This window comes from Bos indicus, chromosome 1, assembly GCF_029378745.1.
Source record: "Bos indicus isolate NIAB-ARS_2022 breed Sahiwal x Tharparkar chromosome 1, NIAB-ARS_B.indTharparkar_mat_pri_1.0, whole genome shotgun sequence".
In the NCBI taxonomy this organism is placed as follows: domain Eukaryota; kingdom Metazoa; phylum Chordata; class Mammalia; order Artiodactyla; family Bovidae; genus Bos; species Bos indicus.
In genome coordinates, this window is record NC_091760.1 from 122,419,829 (window position 1) to 122,439,492 (window position 19,664).

A 19,664-nucleotide genomic window follows, 5' to 3' on the forward strand; every position below is an offset into this window, starting at 1 on the left:
GAATCCCATGGATGGAGGAGCCTGGTAGGCTGCATTCCATGGGGTTGCAAAGAGTCGGACATGACTGAGCGACTTCACTTTCACGCATTGGAGAAGGAAATGGCAACCCACTCCAGTGTTCTTGCCTGGAGAATCCCAGGGATGGGGGAGCCTGGTGGGCTGCCATCTATGGGGTCGCACAGAGTCGGACACGACTGAAACGACTTAATAATAGTAGTAGTAGTATTAACAAAACAATTATTATATGTCTGCAGGAGGGCAGACATTGTCAGACCTTAGTAGAATGGTTTCTGTGGCTTAAAATTCATGACCTTCCCACAGTCTAGTTAATTTTTTTACTTCATCAATAAGGTTCAATCAATTCAGCAATGTTTAATCACAAATATTTTAAAAAAATCAAAGGATATGAGACAAAGAGAAATCTTAGAAAGGTACTGTGTGCCCCCATTTCCCAAGCCTGCCTTTGAATAGAGACCTTACCACTGCAGAGGTTCTGTCCCTCGAGATGATGTGACTTAGAGTCACTGACTCATTCAGAACATTGACTCATTCAGAACTGGCTATCCTTCTCACCCTGAAAAGAACAAAAGAAAAGCATCACATCTCAGGTCATCATGCTGCCCACCAAGTCCTAGCTCTTTGCTTATAAGTATCATTCTCTACCCAAACTGGGCTCTTTGAGAAATGAGCTGAAATGAGATCAATTTCTCAGCTGATCAATGAGAAATGAGCTCTTTGATCCTAGAGCTGAAGCAGGGAAAACTAAAAGATCAGCCTCTAGCAAATTATGGAATATCAAGTAAGTCTTCAAGGAATGAAGATGGAGTATCAAATGAATAAATTTGAAAGGGCTCCAACCAGCAAAATTAAGGACAATTTGAGCATCAAAATATTTTATCAGATTATTACCATTTAATAAAGTAGGACACCATGTGTCCTTATAGATATAATAAATGTAAAAATGAAAATTTAATGAGGACACAGATATAGTTTTGAATTACTCTCTCATGAAACCTTTTCAATTTTTAAGGGGAAAATATTAACTTTTCTAGCACAGCCTCGCAGCCCCCACTATGATCATGTAATCAAAGTGATCATCGTCAATAAGAGAACAAAGTAAATTGATAAGATTCAGTAAGATAGAGCATCAGGAGTTGTGATATGTAGTTTAGCATAGCACACAGTGAAGTAATATTTCCAAGTTTTATTGAAATATAATTTATATATAACATTGTATTAGTTTAGATGTGCAACATGATGATTTATGTTCATATTGCAAAATGATCACCACAGCAAATTTAGTTAACATCCATCCCCTCATATTTAATTTTTTTTTTCCCTTGTGATGAGAATTTTAAGATTTCCTCTCTTAGCAACTTTCAAAATACATGACACAGTATTGTCAACTATAATCACCATACTTTGGCCACCTCATGTGAAAAGTTGACTCATTGGAAAAGACTCTGATGCTGGGAGGGATTGAGAGCAGGAGGAGAAGGGGATGACAGAGGATGAGATGGCTGGATGGCATCACCGACTGGATGGACATGAGTCTGGGTGAACTCCGGGAGTTGGTGATGGACAGGGGAGGCCTGGCGTGCTGCGATTCATGGGTTTGCAAAGAGTCGGACATGACTGAGTGACTGGACTGAACTGAACTAAACTGAATGTTTCAAAACTTGAAATATACTAGATTTTCAGTGAGACATAATATCTCTGTATTTCCTTTAATTACTCATTCATGTCAGTTCTCTGAAACCAGTGATGCAGGTTACTGAAACCAAGAGGGTACAATCCTGCAATGCTCGTTTGATCTTTCTGGGTCTAGAAAAAGGAAAGATTTTCAATGTTTTAATCTGGCTGAGGGCTCATGAGTTGCTGTTGGCCTGTACCCTTTAGGCTTTCTCATTTCCCCCAGGCAGAAGTTAGGTATCCAAGCAGCACAGTTCCTTTTGGACTAACGGCATTTTTTACTAAGTGACAGCCTTTATCATGGTCTTTTTCCAATGTAGTGGTCAGTGGGACTTGTGTGTCTCTCCTGAACAGAGTGTGAAGTGCTAAACTCTGCCCCTGTTTTCAGGGGAATTGACATCATGGATAGGGGCCAGATGGCAGTTCATGCTCACATCCATCTAACAAGCCCCATCCCTTGGCTCACGGTAGTTCACAAACGTTGTGTTGTGCTGACCATTGTTAAGGTTAGCCAAAAGGCTCACGCCCAAGAGAAGCTTACCACAGTATCCCTATCATTCTGCCTCAGGTCCTCATACAGCAAAGGCACTCTCTTTTCCATTTTGAATACCTTTCACCCCTATTTTTGATATACCAACCTTGTTACCTCTTCCCTTAATCAAAGCCCGACACCAAATGCGATGTCCTAATTCACACTCAAATTTGTCTTTCTCCCTTGCATATACATTTGAAGGGGAGCTTTTCAAGAATATCCCCCTGCACAAGGTGCAAAAAAGGGGAATCAATACAATAGAAGACTACATACATACTCTGACACCATTTTACCGATTGTAATGTAATTTTAAAAATTCTATGATTGTTGTTCAATATAGAGCTTTAGGGTCTTTAGCTACGAATAAGCCCATGAGGAAGTGGCCCCAGCTTGGTCAGTTATTCAAATAAAGTGTGGGTGGCACTGGGCATCCCCCTTTGTCCCTATGCTGCCACTCCAGGACTACAGGAAAATCATAGCTTTACATCTTACTACACATGTGAGTGTTCACAGAACTAAGTAACCTCAAAGTTCTGAATGGAATGTTTATTGTTATGGCTGTTTGGATGTCCCATCTCAGACTCTTCCTCACAGCAGCTCTGGCAAACTGTGGGTGTGAGCCAGATGAAGGACCAGGCCTCCTCAAACTCCCTTCTCAGGTAGTTATTTCACATGGAATGTCTAGAAACTAATGTGTTCTAGTTGGCATCATAACTGATGTCTATCCAATCTTTATGCCTATGGTCCTATTCATGACTTATCTGTTAAAGATGATAACTCACCTTAGGAAACTGTAGTCTTCAGGCAAAAGAGTCTCTAACTTGGCTGATGTTTCATTGATGATGTTCTGATATAAGTGAAAATCTTGCTTCCTTTCTGGAGATGATACCCAGTTTCCTGGGTTTTGGACAGGTCTCTGAGATTCCCACTCAGGTGCTCAATATCAAAAGTTGGAAGCTGAGATTTATATCTGGAGAACAGGAAAACAAATATAATCGCCCATGAGTAACCAATCTCCAATTTCACATGATTAATGAATTCTAATCAGCCATCTGTATAAAATATATCTGCCCTTGCCTGAGACTCTTCTTCCTGCCCAAATTGATTTACTCCATCCACACCCTCTGCCCCTATTTCAGGAACCATTTCAATTACTCCTGCTGTTCCTCTTTTCAGAAGAGGATGTTAGCTGTAGCTTCCCTATTTATAATACTCGGTGCAAACAAAGCATCTTCAAGGCTCATATTTTTGATCGCTAAAACTGGGATGAGAGGAGAATGGCATTATTGAAGTGGCAAAATCAGTTTTCTACCATATTGCGCACAAAGAAGACTGATTTTGATGAGTTCAGTTCAGCCGCTCAGTCGTGTCCGACTCTTTGCAATCCCATGAATCGCAGCACGCCAGGCCTCCCTGTCCATCACCAACTCCCGGAGTTCACCCAGACTCATGTCCATCCAGTCGGTGATGCCATCCAGCCATCTCATCTTCTGTCGTCCCCTTCTCCTCCTGCCCCCAATCCCTCCCAGCATCAGAGTCTTTTCCAATGAGTCAACTCTTTGTGTGAGGGGGCCAAACTATTGGAATTTCACCTTTAGCATCAGTCCTTCCAATGAAAAACCAGGACTGATCTCCTTTAGAATGGACTGGTTGGATCTCCTTGCAGTCCAAGGGACTCTCAAGAGTCTTCTCCAACACCACAGTTCAAAAGCATTAATTCTTTGATGCTCAGCTTTCTTCACAGTCCAACTTTCAAATCCATACATGACCACTGGAAAAACCATAGCCTTGACTATATGAACCTTTTTTAGCAAAGTAATGTCTCTGCTTTTTAATATGCTATCTAGGTTGGTCATAACTTTCCTTCCAAGGAGTAAGAGTCTTTTAATTTCATGGCTGCAGTCACCATCTGTAGTGATTTAGGAGCCAAAAAAAAATAAAGTCTGACTCTGTTTCCACTGTTTCCCCATCTATTTCCCATGAAGTGATGGGACCACATGCCATGATCTTAGTTTTCTGAATGTTGAGCTTTAAGCCAAATTTTTCACTCTCCACTTTCACTTTCATCAAGAGGCTTTTGAGTTCCTCTCCACTTTCTGCCATAAGGGGTGTCATCTGCATATCTGAGGTTACTGATATTTCTCCCAGCAATCTTGATTCCAGCTTGTGCTTCTTCCAGCCCAGCATTTCTCATGATGTACTCTGCATAGAAGTTAAATAAGCAGGGTGACAGTATACAGCCCTATATTCCTTTTTCTATTTGGAACCAGTCTGTTGTTCCATGTCCAGTTCTAACTGTTGCTTCCTGACCTGCATACAGGTTTCTCAAGAAGCATGTCAGGTGGTCTGGTATTCCCATCTCTTTCAGAATTTTCCACAGTTTATTGTGATCCACACAGTCAAAGGCTTTGGCATAGTCAATAAGCAGAAATAGATGTTTTTCTGGAACTCTCTTGCTTTTTCCATGATCCAGTGGATGTTGGCAATTTCATCTCTGGTTCCTCTGCCTTTTCTAAAACCAGCTTGAACATCTGGAAGTTCACAGTTCACATATTGCTGAAGCCTGGCTTGGAGAATTTTGGGCATTACTTTACTAGTGTGTGAGATGAGTGCAATTGTGCAATAGTTTGAGCATTTTTTGGCATTGCCTTTCTTTGGGATTGGAATGAAAACTGACCTTTTCCAGTCCCATGGCAACTGCTGAGTTTTCCAAGTTTGCTGGAATATTGAGTGCAGCATTTTCACAGCATCATCTTTCAGGATTTGAAATAGCTCACTGGAAATCCATCACCTCCACTAGCCTTGTTCGTAGTGATGCTTTCTAAGGCCCACTTGATTTCACATTCCAGGATGTCTGGCTCTAGGTGAGTGATCACAGTATTGTGATTATGTGGGTCGTGAAGATCTTTTTTGTACAGTTCTTCTGTGTATTCTTGCCACCTCTTCTTAATATGTTCTGCTTCTGTTAGGTCCATACCATTTCTGTCCTTTATCGAGCCCATCTTTGCATGAAATGTTCCCTTGGTATCTGGAATTTTCTTGAACAGATCTCTAATCTTTCCCATTCTCTTGTTTTCCTCTATTTCTTTGAATTGATTGCTGAGGAAGGCTTTCTTATCTGTTCTGGCTATTCTATGGAACTCTGCATTCAAATGGGTATATTGCTCCTTTTCTCCTTTGCTTTTCACTTCTCTTCTTTTCACAGCTATTTGTAAGGCCTTCTCAGACAGCCATTTTGCTTTTCTGCAGTTCTTTTGCTTGGGAATGTGTTGCTCCCTGTCTCCTGTTCAATGTCATGAACCTCTGCTCATAATTCATCAGGCACTCTATGAGATCTCGTCCATTTCTCACTTCCACTGTAATATCACAAGGGAGTTGATTTAGGTCATACCTGAATGGTCTACTGGTTTTCCCCACTTTCCTCAATTTAAGTCTGAATTTGGCAATAAGGAGTTCATGATCTGAGCCACAGTAAGCTCCCAGTCTTGTTTTTGCTGACTGTATAGAGCTTCTCCATCTTTGGCTGCAAAGAATATAATCAATCTGATTTCAGTGTTGGCCATCTGGTGATATCCATGTGTAGTGTCTTCTCTTGTGTTATTGGAAGGGGGTGTTTGCTATGACCAGTGCATTCTCTTGGCCAAATTCCTTTAGCCTTTGCCCTGCTTCATTCCGTATTCCAAGGCCAAATTTGCCTCTTACTCCAGATGTTTCTTAACTTCCTAATTTTTCATTCCAGTGCACTATAATGAAAAGGACATCTTTTTTGGGTATTAGTTCTAAAAGGTCTTGTACGTCTTCATAGAACTGTTCAGCTTCAGCTCTTCTGCATTACTGGTCAGGGCCTAGACTTGGATTACCACGATATTGAATGGTTTGCCTTGGACACGAACAGAGATCATTCTGTCATTTTTGAGATTGCATCCAAGTACTGCATTTCAGATTGTTTTGTTGATTATGATGGCACTCCATTTCTTCAAAGGGATTCACAGTAGTAGATATAATGGTCATCTGAGTTAAATTCACCCATTCCAGTCCATTTTAGTTCTCTGATTCCTAGAATGTCGATGTCACTCTTGCCATCTCCTGTTTGACCGCTTGCAATTTGCCTTGATTCATGGACCTGACATTCCAGGTTCCTGTGCAATATTGCTCTTTACAGCATTGGACCTTGCTTCTATCTCAGTCACATCCACAATTGGGTGTTGTTTTTGCTTTGGCTCCATCCCTTCATTCTTTCTGGAGTTGTTTCTCCACTGATCTCCTATAGCATATTGGGCACCTACCGACCAGTGGAGTTCATCTCTCAGTGTCCTATCTTTTTGCCTTTTCATATTGTTTATGGGGTTCTCAAGGCAAAAATACTGAAGTGGTTTGCCATGCCTTCTCCAGTGGACCACATTTTGTCAGAACTCTCCACCATGACCCATCCCTCTTGGGTGGCCCTACATGGCATGGCTTAGTTTCATTGAGTTAGATAAGTCTGTGGTACATGTCTCTAAGGTATTAAGAATCTATTCCCCTATTTTTTTTTCCTTCTAAAAGTTTTATAATTTCAGGTCTTACATTTAAATCTTTGATTCATTTTGAGTTAATTTTTGTGAGTTGTCTATAAGCACTCAGTTTTATTCTTTTGCAGGTGGATATATAGCTTTCCGAACATCATTTATTGATGAGGCTGTCATTTTATATTGAGTGATATCAGCACTCTCCCCTGCTTATATGCCAATACCATGCTTTTTTAATTATTATGGCTTTTAATATAGTTTAAAATCAGGAAGCATGATGCCTCCAACTTTGTTGTTCCTTCTCAAGACTGATTTGGCTATTCAGTGTCTTTTGTAGTTCCATGAAAATTTTAGGATTGTTCTTTCCACTTCTCTGAGAAATGCTTAGGAATTTTTATTAAGGTTGCATTTAATCTGTAGATTGCTTTGAGTGGTGTGGACATTTTAACACTACTGATTCTTCCGCTTTGTGAACATGGATTATTTTTCCATTTATTTGTGTCTTCTTCAACTTGTTTCATCACTCCTATAGTTTTAAGGGTTCAGGCTTTTCATTTCCTTTGTCAAATTTATTCCTAAATATTTTATTAGTATAAAAGGGATTGCTTTTTTAATATCTCTTTCAGAGAGTTTGCTGTTAGTGCATATAAATGTAACTGATTTCTGTATATCACCTTTGTATCCTGCAACTTTACTAAATTCACTTACTATTTATACTATTTGGAGTAGTTTGTAGGCTTTTCTATGTGTCAGATTATGTCATCTATAAACAGATAGTTTTGCTTCATGATTTCCAATATGGATACTTTTTACTACTTTTCTTTTATTACTTTTATGTAGCTTCCCATAAGTTTATCTATGCTGTATTTCCATTTTAATATATTTTAAGATATTTTTATTTTTCCTATTATTTCTTTGACCCATTGATTGTTCAGGAGCATGTTTAACTCATATATTTGTGAATTTTTCAGTTACTTTCCTGATATCAATTTCCACATACCATTGTGTTTGGAAAAGATCCACAGTATGATTAAAATCTTAAACTTGCTAAGACATGTTTTATGACTCATCTTGCAAAACATTTTATTGCATCATTTTCACTGCAGTATTATTAACAATATCCAAGATATGGAAACAACCTGAGTGTTCACTGGAAGATTCATGGATAAAGAAAATAATGCTATAAATGCTGGAAGAGAAGGTGAAGAAAAGTGAACCCTCCGACACTATTGGTGGGAATGTAAATTGGTGCAGCCATTGGGGAAAACAGTATGGTGGTTCCTTAAAGACTAAAAATAGAGTTACCGTATGATCCAGAAATCTCACTTCTGGGCATAAATCCAGAAAAGACAAAATCTCTAATTATAAAAGATGCATCCACCCCACTGTTCATAGCCTGGGTACTTTAGCAGACAGCTAATAGAAATGTAGTTATTAAGATGCTGATGTTGAGGGCTCAAAAAGAAGTGAGGACAACATACTTTAGAGAATACCTATACTATCATAACCAGACTGTTGATAGAAATACATACATTAAAACACTGCTGGTGAGGGGACAGGAATAAATGACAAAAATATGTTATTGGAAACCTGAGGAATGGGCGTTCTCATTATAGAGTGACAGAATGCTTAGCTGAATTGTGTCCTGGAGTTATGTGAAAAGAAGAATTTGTAACCAATGAAATTGGATATTTAGTTGAGGAGATTTCCAAGTAAAGTGTTGAGGGTGTACACAAAGAAAGTCCAGGCCCAGATGACTTACTTGGTGAATTCTACCAAACATTTAAAGAAGAATTAATACAAATTTTCCACAAACTCCTCAAAACATACAACAAGAGATACTCTTTTCAAATTATTATTGAGACCAGTATTACTTTGATGGTAAAATCAGACAAAGATATTATAGGAAAAGAAAGCTACACATCAAAAAGTTTTTTTTTTATTAATTTAACACAAAAATTCCCAAGAAAGTATGAGTAAACCAAATCCAGCAAGATAGAAAAATAATTACATAACAAGAACAAACAAGCTTTATTTCAGAAATGCAAGGTTGATTTGAAACTGAAATCAGTTAACACAACACACCATATAAATAGAATAAAATACAAAAGGAGATAATCATCTCAACAGACACACAAAAGCACTTGAAAAAAAGTCAAACACCCATTTGTGAGCTAAAAAAAAAAAAAAAAAAAAGGAACTAGGAATACAAGGAAACTTCCTCAACCTGGTAAATAGCATCTGCCAAAAACAAAACAAAGAAAAGCAAAACCCACAGATAACATCATATTAAATAAAGCCTGTTTTCCTTATAAATTCAGTAACAAAACACAGATATTCCTTCTACTTCTACTCAGCACCATGCTAGAGGTTCTAGTCTGATCAAGTAAACAATAAAATGAAATAAAAAACATGTAAATTGGAAAGAAAGAAGTAAACCTTTTTCTATTTGTAGATGGTATTGACAGAAAATCCAAAGGGCTCCACTAAAGCAAAATTAGAATTAAGTAAGTTCAGTAAAGCTGCATTACTTAACATAATTGAATCAAATCAATTTTAGTTGTATAAAACTGCAGTGAACTGTACTAAAAATAAGAAAATAATTTTATTTACAATAGCATCAAGAAATAGGATACTTAGGAATAGTTTTTTAAAGATGTACAAAGTTCTGAAAATCAGAACATATTATTGAAAGAAATGAAAAATATCTAAATGAATGGAAATACATATAATGTTTATTGATAGAAAATATTGATATTACTAGAATGGCAATGCTCCCTAATACAATCAATGGATTCTATGAATCTCAGAATCACAGGTAGCTTTTTTGTAGATACTGACAAAACTACCCTAAAAGGTATGTGGAAACTCATGGGATCCATAATACTCAAAGCAATCTGGAGAAGGAACAAAGTTGAAGGACTCATTCTTCTACATTTCTAAACTTACTACAAACTAAAGGAATTAAGACACTGTAACTGACTTAAGGTGGGCATATGTATCAGTGGAACAGAATGAGTCCAGAAAAACACCCTCATGTTGATCGCCAACTGATTTTCAACAAGGATGCCAAAACAATAGGGAAAAATATCTTCAATAAATAGTGCTGGAACCACTAAGATATTCTTATGTACAAGAAAAAGTTGGACTTCTACCTCACAGTATACACCAAATTTAACTCTAAAGGGATGAAAGATCCAAATGTAAGAGCTAAAACACTATTAGAAAAACCAGAGGAGTAAATCATTCTGATTTTGGATTAGAAAGTGATCTCTTAAATATGACAGCTATAGTACAAGCAAATGATAACAAAAATTTTGTACTATACCAAAATTATAAACGTTTGTGCTTAGTGGACATCATCAAGAAAGTTAAAGACAACCTACAAAATGGGAGAAAATATTTGCAAATCTTATGTTTCATAATGGGATTTAAAAACTGTCACAGTTCAACAATAAAAATACAAGTATTCAACAACATAAGCAAAAAATGCATAAGAATTTGAAGAGAGAATTCTCCAAAGAAGATATACAAGTGGCCAATAACACATGAAAAGTTGCTCATGAACATTAGTTCAGGTTCAGTTCAGTTCAGTCACTAAGTCGTGTCCCACTCTTTGCGACCCCATGAATCGCAGCACGCCAGGCCTCCCTGTCCATCACCAACTCCCGGAGTTCACTCAAACTCAACATCCATCAAGTCATTTCATCCTCTGTTGTCCCCTTCTCTTCCTGCCCCCAGTCCCTCCCAGCATCAGAGTCTTTTCCAATGAGTCAACACTTCGCATGAGGTGGCCAAAGTACTGGAGGTTCAGCTTTAGCATCATTCCTTCCAAACATTAGTTAGGATAATGCAAATCAAGACCACAATGAGATACAACTTCATACCCATTATAAAGGCTATAATCAAAAAAACAGACAATAAAAGTGCTGACAAGAATGTGGAGAAATGAGAATGCTCATATTTTGCTAACAGGAATGTAAAATGGACTAGCCACTCTGGAAAATATCCTATAGACACCTCCAAATTTAAACATATAGCTACTACATGACCCAATTAAACTTAAAAAAAAAAAAAAAAGAAGAAAGAAAAAAAGAAAGAATATAGCTCTTCAATTTGCATTTTCCTCTTTTCCTAGGATCCTTTCTTCACTTCTCTTTACGTCAACTCTCATTTCATAGCCTGATTATTTAGACTGCAACCTATTATTTAAAACTCACTTTTGTTTTCAGTAATAAATATTTTCCCAAAATACCTCTTTCCCTCACTACAACTGATAGTCATGTCTTACGTTAATGTTGTGATGTCTTGTTTTTTTTTTAATGTATCAATACCTGAGAGTAAAACATATATTTGCCCCAAAACAAAGTAAGTAAATTCTTCAATACTTTTAATGTATTTATCATCACTATTAGAATCATCTTTTTAAACTTTGAGCTGGAAGCATGGGTTTGTAAATTTATTTCATAAATTTAATCCTGATGCAAGCTGAAGAAAATACAGAGAATAATGAGAACTTCATAAGTGCCAATTAGAAAATTTTGACTCCATATATATTTGTTCTGTTTGTTAGAATCATGGCACTAGAGATAGCACCCCAACCCTCATTTTTAAATAGTTTATCTGGTCTTTATGCAGGATAAAATGTTTTCATGTCCACCATAACATATCCCTCAACAGTGGAGGGGAAATGTTTATCTAGTCACTGTCAAATGATTCTGAGCCTAAAGATTTAATTCTATTTAAATAGATCAAGGCCACATAGGAATGTGTATAACAATTTACACTCAGTTCATTACTCTTGTATTAACTGGGGACTTCTTGTAGTCCTGAGGTTCCTTTTTTTTTCCTTGAGAGATAGACTCTGTAAATAAAACCATAAATATTTCAACTGAGAACACTTTAAAAATAAAATATGGATGATGTTCGTTCACCATTTAATTTAATGCTTACCATTAAATGAAGAAAAACTAAACCTGAATTGAGGTTGATTCCTGTCTCTAACTATGTTAATATTTCTGTAATGTTAGATTTTGAAGACAAAAGGAGAAATCTTTCCAACCTGTCACAGTCTTGAGTATTTATATAATCTAGATTATGGCTTTTTGTAATATACAACCCAGGACACATTGGATGCAAACACCAGGGTCAACAGCCAACTGTCCACCTGGATTGGAATATTTGACTCAGGTACAATAATGTGTTTCTTAATTTAGTTGATGGAAAATAATATGAAGTTAGATAGTTTCAAAATATCATTTGTTACTGGAAAATATTTTTACTATAGATTAAAATACTACACTTGTAACTTCAAAAATTTTACATTTTATTTAATTTTAGTTTCTGATTGAGGCAGTAAACATAATTTAAATACAGTCATTTCTTTGGAGAAAGAAATGGTAACCCACTCCAGTATTCCTGCCTGGAAAATCCCATGGACAGAGGGTCCTGTCAGGCTACAGTTCATGGGGTTGCAAAGAGTTGGACATGACTGAGGGACTGAGCACATCCCTTAGCATCCATGGGGGACTGGTTTCAGGACCAGCCTGGCAGATACCAAAACCACAGGGTTCTCGAGTCCCAGAGCCCACCCTCTGAATATGTGGTTTGGTGTCCACAGATACAACCAACTATGGATCATAAACAGGGCATGGTCAGAGATTAGCTGAATCTGTGGATATAGAACCAAGAACTGTATGCTGACTATATAGTTACTCAAAAGAATCTGCTTATAAGCACACCCTAATAGTTCAGACAATGTCTCTTAAGGCCCAACTATGGTAAAACATTGTTTTTTATAAATTTATCATCTGGTAAACTTATTTACAAATAAATACCTACTTTTTAAAACAGGAACCTGGATTTTGGTAATGTAAGTAAAAATGACTTAAGGACTCTTCAGTTCACCTAATGCTTAGATAATAGAAGCCTGGTTTACAAATGTAAAATATGAACACTAATATTAGAAAAATATCTATTCTCCACCAAATTTAATGATACAGAATTACTATCTTTGTGACATCAATTCTGATTTAATTTCCTGTAGTGCTGTCTCTGAATAATAAACCTTGGCATTTCACATTACTAATTACTGGCTACATCTTATTTTTTAACTCTTTAAAAGTGAAACAGTATGCATGTTCCTTCTTAAAAAGGTTACTTACATTTTCAGTGCTTAATTGTAAATTTGTTGCAAACACTAATATAAATCTAATGTCATTTTTTAATATGGGCAAAAACTGCAATAAACTTTTTACTTTAAATTACAATACAGATATTTCTCTCTGAATTTCAAAAATATATTGAATAAAATTATTTAAAATTTTTTGTGAACAATAATGTTGAGACATTAACAATAGAGCAAAGAGAATACACTTTATAGATTAGCTGATAATATTTTGTCATTTCCTTTTTCTATGGTAAAAAAAATATTAAAACCACACTTAGACTCATATAAAGGTATGATATTTGACAGAAAAAAATTAGAACTGCTGATAATAAATCAATTACTTTAAATATCCTAAATGTAAGTATGAATGTATATAAGTATTGTTATGTGCTTTAAATTTAGTTTGATTAATCCAGTCCACATATGTTTATTTTCTACTGTAATAGATAAATCACTTATTCGTGTGTCAATGTTTTGATCTTCTGGAAGGTATGTACCAAATGCATTGATATATTAATTCTTAAATATGTAATTTGTTTTGCTGTACATCTACTGATACCTATAAATTAAAGGTCTTCTTTTGTCTGAGGAAAACTAAACCTTGAAATATACGGAGATTGTATAGAAGATCTTGAGATGATACAAACATGAATATGATCATAGTCTTCTCATGGGAAGGGAGGCAGAAAGATATTGGCTCCAGATTATAACTGAAAATTCTAGTCTGCATTAGTCTTACAAAAAGCAGGTCCATTTCCTGAAAACATTCACCCATTCTGAATTCCTTAAGATAGGTATTTGAGAGAAGCAATGATTTCAAATTCTTCAGGAGTTCTGAAAAGAAACAGGATGCAAGTAAAGTAATGGGGAGTCCAATCCACTCCTTAGTCTGAGAAATTAAACCGTCCTTTAGAATTCAGCTGTTAACCTTTATCTCAACTTAGTACCAAGATACATTGCTAAGTATAAAAAGCAGTTACACAGTAGTGCATATTGTAGTTTGTGAGTGTGTGTGTGTGTGTGTGTGTGTGTGTGTGTGTGTATAAAATACATTTAGTCTTTGCATATGTTTAAGATTTCTCTAGGAGAATGCATATGAAATTGGAGAAAGGAGAAGGAATAGAATAAGCCTAGAAGGAAGAATTATTTTAAATGTTATGTTCTTTGCATTTTAAAATTTGTGCCATGCATATGTAATTTCTAATCATAAAAGGAAATGAAATTTAAAAGGAAGTCAGAAGTTTTTTTTCATAAATTATGAGTCATAGTCTATCTGTAAATATTAAATCAAAATGAATACATTCCAAATATGTTGGTACAATATGAAGACATAATTATGTTCATTTTTTATGAATTATGTTCATTTTTTAACAATTAGTGGGGAAATACTGTAACTAACAGTTTCAAAGGTCAATATTAAAACAAAATGTTAAATGTATATTAGAGCAACATATATTCATTATACATATATTCACTAAAGAACATTTAAAATTAAGAAAAGCAGAAGATAACCATCTATGCAAAACTACTGATAAAGCTATTCTGAAGCCTTTTAAAAAATATTCCTTTGATGAGGCTTTTTGAAATCACTCTTATTCATTGTCCATGAAATAAAAGATATTGAATATAGTTCCCTGTGCTGTACAGGAAGATCTTATTTTCCTGTTTTATGTATAGTAGTATAAATGTGTTAATTCCAAACTCCTAGTTTATCTCTCCCCATGTCCCTGCCCTGCTTTCGATTTAGGTAACCATAATTTCATTTTCTATGTCTTTGAATCTAGTTTTGTTTTGAAAATAAGTTCATTTGTATCATTTTTTAGATTTCACATATTCAGATATCCTATCAAGTGATATCATGTATTATTTGTGTTTATCTGAATAACTTCACTTAATATGATTATGTCTATCCATGTTACTGCAAATGGCATTTTATGGCTGAGTAGGATTTCTGTTGTATATACACACCACATCATCTTCATTCTGTCATCTACTGATATACATTTAGGTTTGCTTCCATGTTGTGGCTATTGTAAATAGTGCTGCTATGAACACCAAGATTCATGTATCTTTTCAAATAGAGTTTTCTCCAAATATATGTCCAGGAGTGGCATTGCAGGATGATATGGTGCTAGTTTTAGTTTTTTAAGGTGCTCTTGAAGTGGCTCTACCAATTTACATTTCCACCAACAATTTAGGAAGGGTCCCTTTTTTCCATACCCTCTCCATTAGTCATTGTAGACTTTCTAATGATGGCTACTCTGACTAGTGTGAGATGATACTTCATTGTGGTTTTGATTTACATCTCTCTAATAATTAGTGATGCTGAGTTCTCTACAGATATATGCCCAGGAGTGGAACTGCAAGATCATATAGTAACTCTATTTTTAGCTTTGTAAGGAACCAACATAATGTCTCCATAGTGGCTCTACCAATTTACACCCTGACCAATAGTGTAAGAGGGTTTCTCTTTTCCACACCTTTTCCAGGATTTATCATTTGTAGATGTTTGAATGCTTGCCATTCTGACAGGTGTGAGATGACACCTCATTGTAGTTCTGTTTGCATTTCTCTAATAATTAGTGATATTGAACATCTTTTCATATGTCTATTAGCTATCTGTATGTCTCTTTCAGAGAAATGATTATTTAGATCTTCACCCCCTTTTTTAACTGAGTTGTGTTCTTTTTGACATTTAGCTGTATAAGCCGTTCATATATTTTGGAAATTTAATCCCTTGTCAGTAGCATCCTTTGCAAATATTTTCTCCCAGTCCTTAGGTTGTCTTTCCATTTTGCTTATGGTTTCCTTAGCTGTGAAGAAGGCAGATCCAAAAAATTCTTGCTACAATTTATGTCAAAGAGGGTTCGGCCTATGTTTTCCTCTAGGAGTTTTATAGTATCCAATCTTACATTTAGGTCTTTAATCTATTTTGAGTTTTTTTTTGTATATGGTGTTAGAGAATATTTTAATTTCATTCCTTTACATATAGCTGTTCAGTTTTATCAATGTCATTTATTGAAAATACTGTCTTTTTTTCCACTGTATATTCTTACCTTCTTTGTTATAGATTAACTGACTGTCAGTTTATTTCTGGGCTTTGCATCCTGTTGCATTGATGTATGTGTCTGTTTTTGTGCTACACTGCTTTGAACACAATAGCTTTGCAGTATGGTTTGAAATCAGGGAGTTTGATTCCTCCAACTCCATTCTTCTTTCTCAAAATTGTTTTAGTTATTCTAGGTAATTTTTGTTTTCATACAAATTTTGAGATTTTATTTTTGTTCTAGTTTTGTGGAAAAATAAATGCCTTCCGTATTTGATAGGGATTGCACTGAATTTGTAGTATAGTCATTTTAACAATATTGATTCTTCCAATACAAAACCACTGTATATATTTCCGTCTGTTTGTGTCATCTTCATTCCCTTCATCAGCATCCTAGTTTTCAGACTACAGTTTTTTTTTGTCTCCTTAGGTAGGTATATGCCTAGGTATTTTATTCTTTCTGATGCTACAATAAATGGGATAATTTCCTTAAATTCTCTGTCTGATCTTTTATTGTTAGTGTACAGAAATGCAAAAGATGTCTGTAAATAAATTTTGTATTCTGCAATGTCAAAAAATTCCTTGTGAGCTCTAATAATTTTCTGGTAGCTTTCTTAGAATTTTCCCTATGTTTTCTCATCATGTTTTCAGCAAACAGTGATAGTTTTACTTCTTCTTTTCCAGTTTGGATTCCTTTTATTTCTTATTCTTCTGTGGTTGTCATAGCTAGGACCTCAAAAATATGTTGAATGAAAGTTATGAGAGTGCATTCTTGTCTTGTTCCTAATCTTAGAGGAAATGTTTTCACCTCTTCACCATTGATTACGGTGGTAGCTGTGGATTTGTCACATATGGCATTTATCCCGGATACTGAAAGGTTGTTGTTGAACAAAAAAAAAAAAACGACGGGATTCTTGGTCCCTGGAGGAGAAGAATTCCATCTGGGGGCAGAGATGAGGCTTGATCGCTGAGAGCTTTTGTGTAATAAAAGTTTTATTTTAAAAAAGTTTTATTAAAAGTAATACAGTTTTATTAAAGTATAAAGGAAATAGAGAAAGCTTCTGACATAGGCATCAGAAGGGGGCAGAAAGAGTACCCCCCTGCTAGTCTTTAGCTGGATGTTATATAGTCACTAGCAGTCTGTAATGAAAGAAAAGAATGTCTTAAAACACAGAATGGCATCAGGCTCTTCACACATAAGATGCATTTTGGGATAATCTTGACACAAAATGATTTATCCTGGGCAATAAAATGATTATCCTGAATCTTGAAGAAGGACAGATCACCATACAAATAGCTTCATTTACATAGATTAGGGGGACAATATCTGAGTATAACGTTCTGGTTTGTCAAGTAGGTTCTGAGCCAAGAGGCGGAACCGACTTGAAGACAGAGTTTGGGGTAAATGCATAGTACATCAGCATCAGTTCAGTTCAGTTCAGTCGCTCAGTCGTGTCCAACTCTTTGCGACCCCATGAATCGCAGCACGCCAGGCCTCCCTGTCCATCACCTACTCCCGGAGTTCACTCAGACTCACGTGCATCGAGTCAGTGATGCCATCCAGCCATCTCATCCTCTGTCATACCCTTCTCCTCCTGCCCCCAATCCCTTCCAGCATCAGAGTCTTTTCCAATGAGTCAACTCTTCGCATGAGGGGGCCAAAGTACTGGAGTTTCAGCTTTAGCACCACTCCTTCCAAAGAAATCCCAGAGCTGATCTTCAGAATGGACTGGTTGGATCTCCTTGCAGTCCAAGGGACTCTCAAGAGTCTTCTCCAACATCACAGTTCAAAAGCATCAATTCTTCAGCACTCAGCCTTCTTCACAGTCCAATTCTCACATCCATACATGACCACTGGAAAAACCATAGCCTTGACTAGACAGACCTTTGTTGGCAAAGTAATGTCTCTGCTTTAGCAGAGCTATCCCACTTTGAAGGTCAGGAAGGGTGGCAGTGAGGAGATACCCCTCATACAAGGTAAGGCGCAGTGGCTGCGCTTTGCTGGAGCAGCTGTGAAGAGATACCCCACGCCCAAGGTAAGAGAAATCTAAGTAAGATGGTAGGTGTTGCAAGAGGGCATCAGATGGTAGACACACTGAAACCATACTCACAGAAAACTAGTCAATCTAATCACACTAGGACCATAGCATTGTCTAACTGAATGAAACTAAGCCATGGCCGTGGGGCAACCCAAGATGGGCGGGTCATGGTGGAGAGATCTGACAGAATGTGGTCCACTGGAGAAGAGAATGGCAAACCACTTCAGTATTCTTGCCTTGAGAACCCCATGAATAGTATGAAATGGCAAAATGATAGGATACTGAAAGAGGAACTCCCCAGGTCAGTAGGTGCCCAATGTGCTAGTGGAGATCAGTGGAGAAATAACTCCAGAAAGAATGAAGGGATGGAGACAAAGCAAAAACAATACCCAGCTGTGGATGCAACTGGTGATAGAAGCAAGGTCCGATGCTGTAAAGAGCAATATTGCATAGGAACCTGGAATGTCAGGTCCATGAATCAAGGCAAATTGGAAGTGGTCAAACAAGACATGGCAAGAGTGAATGTCAACATTCTAAGAATCAGTGAACTAAAATGGACTGGAAAGGGTGAATTTAACTCAGATGACCATTATATCTACTACTGTGGGCAGGAATCCCTCAGAAGAAATGGAGTAGCCATCATGATCAACAAAAGAGTCTGAAATGCAGTACTTGGATGCAATCTCAAAAATGACAGAATGATCTCTGTTCGTTTTGAAGGCAAACCACTCAATATCACAGTAATCCAAGTCTATGCCCCAACCAGTAATGCTGAAGAAGCTGAAGTTGAATGGTTGTATGAAGACCTACAAGACCTTTTAGAACTAACACCCAAAAAAGATGTCCTTTAATTATAGTGGACTGGAATGCAAAAGTAGGAAGTCAAGAAACACCTGGAGTAACAGGAAAACTTGGCCTTGGAATATGGAATGAAGCAGGGCAAAGACTAATAGAGTTTTGCCAAGAAAATGCACTCGTCATAGCGAACAACCCTCTTCCAATAACACAAGAGAAGACTCTACACATGGACATCACCAGATGGTCAACACTGAAATCAGATTGATTATATGCTTTGCAGCCAAAGAATGTAGAAGCTTTATACAGTCAAGAAAAACAAGACCAGGAGCTGACTGTGGCTCAGATCATGAACTCCTTATTACCAAATTCAGACTTAAATTGAAGAAAGTGGGGAAAACCACTAGACCATTCAGGTAGGACCTAAATCAAATCCCTTATATTATACAGTGGAAGTGAGGAATAGATTTAAGGGACTAGATCTGATAGATAGAGTGCCTGATGAACTATGGATGGAGGTTCATGACATTGTACAGGAGACAGGGATCAAGACCATCCCCATGGAAAAGAAATGCAAAAAATCAAAATGGCTGTCTTGGGAGGCCTTACAAATAGCTGTGAAAAGAAGAGAAGTGAAAAGCAAAGGAGAAAAGGAAAGATATAAGCATCTCAATGCAGAGTTCCAAAGAATAGCAAGAAGAGATAAGAAAGCCTTCCTCAGTGATCAATGCAAATAAAAAGAGGAAAACAACAGAATGGGAAAGACTAGAGATCTCTTCAGGAAAATTAGAGATACCAAGGGAACATTTCATGCCAAGATGGGCTTGATAAAGGACAGAAATGGTAGGGACCTAACAGAAGCAGACGATATTAAGAAGAGGTG

The 19,664-nt window shown here is 36.7% G+C and overlaps 1 protein-coding gene across 3 annotated transcripts in view; it reads left to right on the forward strand.

The window, feature by feature from the left end:
* The first annotated feature begins 2,697 nt into the window (after positions 1-2,697).
* Positions 2,698-19,664, forward strand: part of LOC109559455 (phospholipid scramblase 1-like) — a 47,175-nt gene continuing 30,208 nt past the window's right edge. For 2 of the 3 annotated variants that reach the window (XM_070793524.1, XM_019961203.2), the window contains exons 1-3: positions 2,698-2,883; positions 11,763-11,922; positions 13,348-13,390. In XM_070793524.1, the coding sequence (XP_070649625.1) occupies positions 11,830-11,922; positions 13,348-13,390 (136 nt within the window). In that variant the 5' untranslated portion in view covers positions 2,698-2,883; positions 11,763-11,829. Of the gene's footprint in view, positions 2,884-11,499; positions 11,923-13,347; positions 13,391-19,664 lie in introns of those variants that run through there. The other variant, XM_070793534.1, reaches the window with a different exon arrangement.